Source organism: Carassius gibelio, chromosome A4, assembly GCF_023724105.1.
Source record: "Carassius gibelio isolate Cgi1373 ecotype wild population from Czech Republic chromosome A4, carGib1.2-hapl.c, whole genome shotgun sequence".
Classification (NCBI taxonomy): Eukaryota; Metazoa; Chordata; class Actinopteri; order Cypriniformes; family Cyprinidae; genus Carassius; species Carassius gibelio.
The window spans coordinates 13,334,343-13,344,342 of record NC_068374.1 but is presented as its reverse complement, the minus strand read 5'-3'; the positions used below and the strand labels follow the sequence as shown (position 1 = coordinate 13,344,342).

At 35.5% G+C, this 10,000-nt stretch overlaps 1 protein-coding gene across 1 annotated transcript; it reads left to right on the top strand.

Annotated features, from left to right (window-relative positions):
* Window positions 1–3,795: 3,795 nt before the first annotated feature.
* On the top strand, window positions 3,796–6,840 carry LOC127970587 (GTPase IMAP family member 7-like). The gene is made up of 2 exons (XM_052573229.1): window positions 3,796–3,814; window positions 6,002–6,840. The coding sequence occupies exons 1-2, from the start codon at window positions 3,796–3,798 to the stop codon at window positions 6,838–6,840; spliced, it is 858 nt and encodes a 285-aa protein (XP_052429189.1).
* Window positions 6,841–10,000: the final 3,160 nt, after the last annotated feature.

Sequence of the window (10,000 nt, the reverse complement as noted above, 5' to 3'; positions counted from 1 at the left end):
TGCCCAGCCCTGATCTAGCCCCTCATATTGTCTGGTCTTGTCTATAGCCTTATGTACAAGACTTCACTGACCTTTACCCACTCGCTAATCTTCAACCTCTTAGTTATTCTGCCTGTATCTACACTAGTCCTGGATCTGCCTGCAATTCTAAGGACTGTTGTCTGTAATTCAGATTTTCCATTTGCTTGATCATGACTGAATGTATTGTGTCGTTTATTCTAAAAGTTCTTCAGTTAACTCTTGAAGATACTGATCCTGTTGTCTGACCTCCAGTTAGTGTGACAACTTTGTTTTGGAAGATCAACTTCAAACAGGTGAACTTTTTTGGATTTGCAGTTTCTTGTCAAGTTGGTTTGTATCTTTCTAGAAATGCTATTCATCTAGTTTAAATAAGAAGGTTTTAGACAGGACAAAATTTTACTTAAGGTGGGAAATATAAATTTATAAATGTAGTCATTTAGCAGACGCTTTTATCCAAAGCGAATTACAAATCAGGATAATGGAAGCAATCAAAATCAACAAGAGAGCTATGATATGCACGTGCAATTACAATTCTCAGCTATCTTAACCCCTTTATGTGCAAACATCGCCGACGGCCCCAGTTTATTATTGTTTCACTTTCACAGCACGTTAAACATCACTCTCTTACTTGATCTGGACAAACTGTGCATCAATTGGAAGGTAAAAGACTCAAGCTTCAATATTTGACCAATATTTTGATAAAACATTGTTGCAGTGACAGATATTTAGTGATTTATGTCAGGAGTGCAAAATAATAAATCCGTATTATGCCACATTTTGAATAGAAATTCACCACTCACTCATATTCAGTCACGTCAGCAGCGGTTTATTTGTGTTCACATAGACTCACTGAACAGCATCAATAAGGATTTATAGACCAAAGATGCATATCTGCGGACATATATGGATATATTTACTGATGTTTACTTCATATTTCTTCAGACAGAATCATCATTTCTATTCATTTTCCACGGATTTACGCGATCTGATGATAAATAGCCTCTCCCAGTGCCGTCTCTGTGTGTTGCTTCCGTGTACTCGAGCTGTGACCCAGAAAGACTTTGATTGGACCTTCGGCTTGTCAATCTGACAGTCCCAAAACCGGACAGCGTCAGATCGTGTCACATGGTTCGTGAACAGTTCCTGGTTCATATCTGCTCACAACAACACTGAAACACCTCTGTACACACGAAATATCCGAATAATAAACCACGATTACGATAGTAAAGCTTGGTATGAGATTTTCTTGAGATCTGGGGCGTTTTTATAAAAAAAATCTAAAATGTACATCGGAAATGCTAACTTGCGCAGCGATGAAAAAGGCTACAAATAACATATTTTTACAACAGTAATCGACCAAATTCCACCCCTGATCGCTAAAGGAAGTTATTATAAACACTCGATCGGGGTTAAAAATGAGTTTTGAGTAAAGGTGTACTAATAATTTCATAAATTGTCTGATGTAGCTTGATGCTAACGTTAGCTCCAGTGCTACTAATAGCAGGTGCATTTCTTCTTCATAATGCATTTTTGTCTCAATAATTCACGTAAGGTCGTAAGAAAATGTTTTGTTGTATTTTAATAGTAAGACTTTTGATAAATAAGGGCTAAATGCAAACAGACTGAAGTGAGATCGCTGCTTTGTGTCTTTGTAAAGCCTGAAAAACCACAATAAAGGCTAATAGAGGTGGAATAAAAACAAAAGAATAATGATAAAAGAACAATGCGGATAATGTGTCATACCCGGCGGAGGTGTGAAAGACTCGTTTGGTGAGAACAATACAACGAATCGGGCAGTTTTGTAAAGCCAACACACATACAAAATACACAGGAGAGTTTACATGTGAGATCTTACAGAGATGACAAGGGCCATAAATCAATCTGACTAGCCTTCTCTAAAAACACACATGACATGGCCTTAGAAAATATTTCATAAAATTCACAGTTTTACAGATTCGATTATGAAATTTTTTTATGAAGTTTTGGAAGACTTGTGGCCTTAGCTACACTGTGTTTTCAAACTCGTATCCTACATCAACAATTTTTAAAATACATTTAAAACATATGTTTTTAATATTTTTATTTTTGTTTTTATGTTTGAGCTTATATATCTCTATTATCATAACAGTCTGAGTGATTCTGATTCCTGAACTTTGAAGTGTCAGCTTTGTGAACAAAGGTTGATTATGTATCTAGTCAGAAAGAATCATGAGCAAAAACCTTTTTATTTTGGGTATGTCATTTCTGTCTCCATGCCAAAAAAGGGGGGTTACTAGTAAGGGGTTAACTCAATGCACATAGCAAGATTTTTTTTTATTATATAATGTTTTGCTTTTGTTAATTTTATGATAATATAATAAAAAGAAAACAAATGGATATAATACAGAATGTTTAGAGAAGCTATTGTGTTTTTTAAGAACAAGCAGATGGTAAATTAATCGAGGGCGAGTCTAAAAGGGGATTTTTTAAAAACAATATATAAAATGACACTTGTCAGGTGATTGCTTTATGGTTCAGGCTTGCCTAGACTTAATGCTCCTTAAGATTCAATCTGAGTTTCTCTATTACAATATTAAATATATAATATTGATCAGTTAACTTCTAAGATAAAATATTGAGCATACTTACCAAATACTGTAAAAAGACATACTGTACCTATAGGTGTTGTGCTGTCCTCAGTATATCTTCTGTATATAAAATGACAGACTGCTAAACTCTTTCCAAACATCAAGATTCTGAAGACAGTAGCTCTTCATCCACAGGTTTATTGACATTGTGTAGAAAAGGTGAAACTGAAACATACAAAAACATAATCAACACTATACAACATGTATGTATGTATGTATGTATATTTAACATGTATGCAATTTCACAATCACTGTTTTATCTGAACTGCATTTATATGAACTTTTAATGGTCTAGGAACACTACAACCATTACCACAAAGAAATAATCATTAACAATAGTGAGGTAGATAGAAAATGATAGACTTTTTAACAATGAGCTCTTTAAACTGTAAAACTGTCCCTAAATAATGGTCTGCAATCGTAGATATTGTTAAAGGCAATCAGTACATACACACAGTTCATTTCAAAACTGAAACTAAAACTTCTAACACGTTGCGTGATAACAAAACAGGTGTCAAATATGTGTGGAAGATTTTTATTAAAAAGATTTTAATCAATCAAGTATAATCAATGTGAATCTAGCCATTTTTGTTGCTAGTTATTATTCCATTATAAGCCTATAGGTTAACTATAGAAAGAAATATGCCTGCGGGGCCAAATTTTACAGACCAGCTGAGAAACATGTGGTCAGATATACAGACAGGGCCTTTGTCTATACCAAAGGAGGGGGCCTCTTCCCTCTAGGGATGTATGACAATTGTAAACATAAAGAAAAGTTTGACTATTTGGAAACGCCCTGTATAAGGTATATAATGAGATGCCCCCTAGCATTCGGTAGATCTTCTTGCAGAGAACATCTCGGCTTTCTCTGTGTTTTCTCTCTGAAATAAAGTCTATCTTCTGGAAACAAAACCCAGAGACTCCTCAGATCCATCAGATTCCTCAGATCCATGGCAGACAAAAATACACCACATATGCAGCCAACGGGCAACACTGAATGTATGAGGTGAGCAATGTTTAACGTATACTTTTTCCCCCTCCTTTTGTGTAAGTATGAGGAAGAATAGGCACTTCTAGTTTCCCATGATCAGATCATTCAGTCGGACAGAAAGATTCTAAACGACAAGAACAAACTTTAAGAGACATGATGGCATCTTCATCTAAAGGTCAGTCATAACAAATTATCTAATCTAATATGACATTCACAAACTACAGTTTAATACAATGAGAACTGAATTATACACTGTGATTTTTGGTAAAACAGTAAGAAAATATAACTGTATCTTCATAAGTATTTTAAATCATGTTAGTATTTTAAAGCTAAGTCAAGCATTTAAAGTTTTATTATTTCATTATACATTTTTATAAAAGTATCATGATTAAAAATTATGATATTGCCAATGTAATTACTGAAAAAAATAGCAATAAGTAAAGTTTACTTAATTTTGCACACATATTTTTAAAGTCAATTTTAAGTATGTAATTAAGTAAAATCTACATAACTAAAGCCTCATTTGCACAGGTTTAGTATTATCTATTTTTCACAACTAATAGCCAATTACATTTTTTTTTTTTTTTTTGCATGCAACGGTCAGTAAACAAATACATGTAAAGAAACAGAATAATTAAGGCTCGGCCAGTTCAAAAGACAAAATAAAAAAAACATTGGTTATGAAAGATAATGAACATCAGGTGCAGTTGTCACATAAACTCTGCATAGATTTTGAATGGTTGTGTAGGATACAACAAGATGATTATTCTTCCATTGTGCAAATTATGGTAATGTTCATCAGTTAAAGGGATATTTCACCCAAAAACAAAAATTTTGTCATTTACTCACCCTCATGTTGCTCTCTTATGTTGAACATAAAAGAAGATATTCTGAAGATTGCTGATAATCAAACAGTTGGTGATTACTTTTGACTTCATAGTAGGAAAAAAAATTACTATGGAAGTAAATGGAAATCTTCAAAATATCTTCTCTTATGTTCAACGTAAGAAAGCGGCTCCTACAGCTTTGGAACGACATTAGGGTGAGTGAATGATGACAGAATTTTTGGGTGAACTATACTTTTAAGGCTCGTTAGCATTAGGCCTGCTTTAAGCTGAGAACAGTGAGAAGTATTTTTTTTCACATGGATTTATAGGATACCATTGAATAATGACTGAATACATAAGCTTAAGCAACAAAATATTGTTTATTTTTGTTCAACCAAGTCTAGCAGACCAGTGCAATTTTTGCCATTAAGTGTAGCAATAGCATATTTAGAAACAATTTAGAAATAGTACATTTCAGAAATTCAGGAAGCTTATAGGTGCTGGAACCTTCTGTAAAGTGTTTTTTAATTAAAACACAATACTGTCAAGTACATTCAGAACATTGGAAACACTGACTATTAGAAAACATCTCTCTGTTGCTTCAGAGGCCATAACATACTAAGTCCAACTCTCAATAACCTTGGCCAAAACAATAAAGAGTTCAACATAAACTGCCAGTTGCACCAACAAAATAATACATAGTTCAACATAAAGTGTAAAGTCCACGCTAACTGCTATATGTTTTGCGTTGAGGTGATACTTGAGGCTCGATGTGCTGCAGTCATATGCGAACGCTAGTTGGTGCTTCAGTATAATCGTTCCGCCGAAACTCATCCAGTGAGAAACATTCCGTGTTGCAAAAATAAGTTATTAAAAATGCGGGAATTTTTTTTTCTGTAATTAATTAATCTTTAATTAACGCGTTATTTTTTGTGTAATTAATTAATCTCAATTAACGCGTCCTGGCCCTAATAATTATATGATTTATTTGAATTACCAAGTGAAAGAGACAAATTAAAGTTGTATGTTTTTGTATGGAAGTTCTGACCGATACCCGATCCGCAGGAAATATCGTAGCCGATAGTGATCCCGAGTATCAGATTGATGCTTCCCTAGTATAAACACAATATCACACTTGTAGACATGAGTTATGGAAGTAAATTGTCATGCTGTGAAAAGGTAACAATAATCTACCCTCAATGCCACCTGCTCTTACAAAAACACTCACAAATCACACAAAAGCTCTGGGGACCAGCAATAATCAAAATGGCCACCTGACTTTAAAGGGGGTCCTATTTTGCCATTCTATGCAGTCTTAATTTGGTGATTGAGGTGTACTAGAATAGGTTTTAATGCTTGATTGTTCCAAAAACACTATTATATATAAAACCCACAGCTCCGGATGATATATTGAAGCGAAACAATTGGTCTGTGCTGAGAACTTAACATTATTTACAAAATTACCAGCTGCATATAATGTTTAAAGTTTTTAAATGAGTTTCCATCTCTCCTGTGATCTTCTCCAATCTTGTCAGGTCTGAGGATCCAGAGAAAAACTGGAGCTGGAAAGAGCTTACCACTAAACATCATCCTGAGACAAGAGGTGTTTGAAACACACCTATCTTCTGAATCTGTGACTGAGGAATGCCAACAGTATCAGCAGAAGGTAGAGGATAGAAAGAGCTCAGTGATAGACACTTCAGGACTGTGTGATTCATCAGTCAATGAAGAACAACTGAAGGAGGAAAGAGTGAAGTGTGACGAGATGTCTGTTCTTGGTCCTCGTGGATTACTGGAGGAAAAATTCAAGGATGAAGAGCAGACAGTGAAATGTATTCAGGAGAACTTTGGAGAAGAAGCTGCACATCACACCATCAATGTGTTCACTGAAGGAGATCAGTTAAATACTCCTACAGAGAAATCTATGACAACAGATGATCAGATTAATGAGGCAGGTAAAGTCAGATTTAATGTTTTCAGTGACACAGATGTTGAAAATCGATCACAGGTCACTGAAATGCAAGAGAAGACTGACAAAATGTTGGAGGAGGATAAAGGACAGCATTTCACAAACAAGATGTACCAAGAAGTTCAGAGAAGGAGTTTGGAAGAGGAGGAAACCCTTGGAGAGGAAGAAGCATTGAGTTTGGCTCAGAAAACCGCATTTGTGGGAGCAGGCGTGTTAGGAGGAGCGATTGGAGTAGCAGGAGCGGTTGTTGGAGGTGTAGCACATGGAGCAATTGGCTTAGTAGCACCACCTGTAGCTTTAATAGCAGCAGGAGTTGCTCTCATGGCAGAAGGAGGTGCATTAACTATTGAACAAGCATTGAAAGCTTGCAAGGAGCAGAAGGGAAATGAAGGAAACAATGCATAATGGGTTACAAATTCTGCAAGACCTAGAATTACTCAAGGCCACTTAAATTAATAGGAAGGGTCCAAACAGGATGTTATAAACAATAATTCAAGCATGATTACAATGTTAAATATAAATTAAATGAAACTGTTCAAGTGCTCTGATAATCATCTCAATATTAATACTACTAAATATGTACTATGACTGACTGTTGCTGACAATGTTATGAAATACAGTAAAAAAAAGAAAAAATGGTTATTGATCCTCATTGTCCAATATTTAGCATCTTTCTGTACAGCAGGGGCTTCTGGTTGTACATTATTCGAATGTGTGCATCAGTTAAATAAATAACTCTTCCAGTTAAATTACACATTTTAGTTGAAAACATCATGTACAGTATGGTTCATAAGGATAGAGTAGATGACACAATTTTCATTAGTGAAGTGACATTCAGCCAAGTATGGTGACCCATACTCAGAATTTGTGCTCTGCATTTAACCCATCCGAAATGCACACACACAGAGCAGTGAACACACACACACACACACACTGTGAACACACACCCAGAGCAGTGGGCAGCCATTTATGCTGCGGCGCCCGGGGAGCAGTTGGGGGTTCGATGCCTTGCTCAAGGGCACCTAAGTCGTGGTATTGAAGGTGGAGAGAGAACTGTACATGCACTCCCCCCACCCACAATTCCGTCCGGCCCGAGACTAGAACCCACAACCCTTCGATTGGGAGTCCAACCCTCGACTTCCCTGAATTTCATGAATTTAATTAATAATTCAACCATTAATGTGATAGGTCAGCTATAAATACAGAATAGCAGAAAAATTTGCTATTTGGCATAAAATGTTGCAGAGCGCTTAATGTAAGTAATCTATGAATAATAGCCAGGGCCGTCGCCAGTGGGGTGAAAGGTGGTGACGATCATAGGGGCCCAAGGCCGATGGGGGGCCCCGGCGATCTCAACTGTCTGGCTGAGGCCAGCCTCCAAAGACGCTCAGGATAGTTGACAGAATGCTGCTGTTTGTCGCCATGAAAGCGTATCATTTTCACGTGTTATTAAGCCTTGCCAATTTAACTATTCAAAAGAGTTTGAACCATTAAAACACAAGACGCGGAAAAGCTGAACTGAGTAGCTGGTTACTCGCGCGCCGTGTTCGGTGCGCACGCGGAGAGAGAGCCGCGTCTCACAGATAGCAACACTGAACTGAGCTCTCCTTTGTGAAGTTCTCATTTAAGTTCCTGTACGTGAACGAACAAATACAAATCACAATTTAAACAAACAGAAAGAATGTGTAAGAGCCCAATTCAGCATCGCAGTGTTCTGGTGTTCAGGGCTCACACAGAGAGAGGTGTATCAAAACTCTTGAACACCGCATTTGTCTGTTTTTGCTCTTATACCGAAAAATACATAAAAAAATATGTGAAAATACCAGTCTTGGATAGTATGTTCGAAAAAAAAATGTTGTTTTTTTAATGAAAAAAAATTGTATGTGTATTACCGTTATATTGGATGCATGTTGTCTCTTAAAGTGACCACGCCTAATTTAGCTTCTAGCTGTTGTAATGTTAATCCAATGAAAGAAAAATGAAAAAATAAAAATGAAAGAAATAAATATAGATTTATTTTTACTAGTACGTGCAGAACACTATCAATTAATGTATGTAAGTGAGTATAGCAAAATAAGAGGGTCAGCTGTGGCCTAATGGTTAGAGAGTTGGACTTGTAACTCAAAGGTTGCAGGTTTGAGTCTCAGTGCTGGCAGGAGTTGTAGGTAGAGGGGAGAGAATGAACAGTGCTATCTTCCACCCTCAATACTTATGGCTGAAGTGCCCTTGAGCAAGGCACTGAACCCCCAGTTGCTCCCTGGGAATATATATGGATATATAGCTGCCCACTGCTCTGGGTGTGTGTTCACATTGTGTTCTCTTTTCACTGCTGTGTGTGTGTGTGTGTGTGTGTGTGTGTGTGTGTGTGTGTGCGTGTGTGTGCACGCTTGACTTGGATGAGTTAAATGCAGAGCACCAACTTGGGTTACCATACTTGGCAAATGTCACAACATAACGCGAACTGTGACATACTATACCCCAAGAAAATTCATAGTTTACTACTAGTGAAATTTATAAATAATAAATGTAATATTTAATAATTTAAATTTATAAATAATTATAAATTTGGGACCAAAATGTATTCAGACACTTTGACCTCACCATGTTTTGCTTAAGTGTTTTTTTTTTTTTTTTTCAGAATTGCTAATACAACCTTTTCATACCATAGACTGAACAAAATTAATCATTGCTTGGTAATTGGTCAACAAAGTATTGACAGTTGTCTGAAGTTTTGTTTGATTGTAATCCATTACATATCTTTCTATCAAAGTTATCTGATATTATCAAGATGAATTTGTTCTGACAGTTTAACTCTTGAGTTCTTGTAACATTTTATTACCATTTTCTAAACTATAGCAAATAAACTGATAATGTGAGAAATGTTGAAGGTGTCTGAATAAATTTTGGTTTGACTGTATATTTAATTACAGTGCTATTTTACATTTAAACACTTACAAACTTGAAAAAACTTAAACAAATAAACAGAATGAATATACAAATTAAAAACTTTCGAACAGGGCCAATTTTTATGTGATTAAATTGGATGGAAAATTGACAAGTAATTAAAATACATACATTTGAACTTTTGAGGATTTTTAAAATGTAATTTAATTTATTTATTTGAGTGTTCAGAACTGTCTTATGACTGTTTTTGAGCTGTAAATACCAGTCTCGGATTTCAGAAGTTATTCGGGTTTGGACAAGGTCTGCATCAAACAATATTTTTTCAGGTTGTAATAAATATACTAGTTTGTGCTAAAGTGGAATTATTCCAAGTATACTAAGGTACACTTTAAATATTAGCTCTCGTATTTAAGTTTTGAAATGCAGAATTCACTCAGCATAAATTTGAAAAGTATTTTGGACATTATAATTGCAATTCAGTTTCACTGTAAGAGTGTAAAACATACATTAATACTTTACTAAAAACAAACTGAGGCCATCTCCTTTGCTTTTAATGACTTTAAAACATCATTTGAAGTAAACTTGAAGTGTGTTAATGGCATCATTGTGTGCTTTTAATGCAATAAATTCATCTTTATAATGGCACAGCTTATGAATTTGC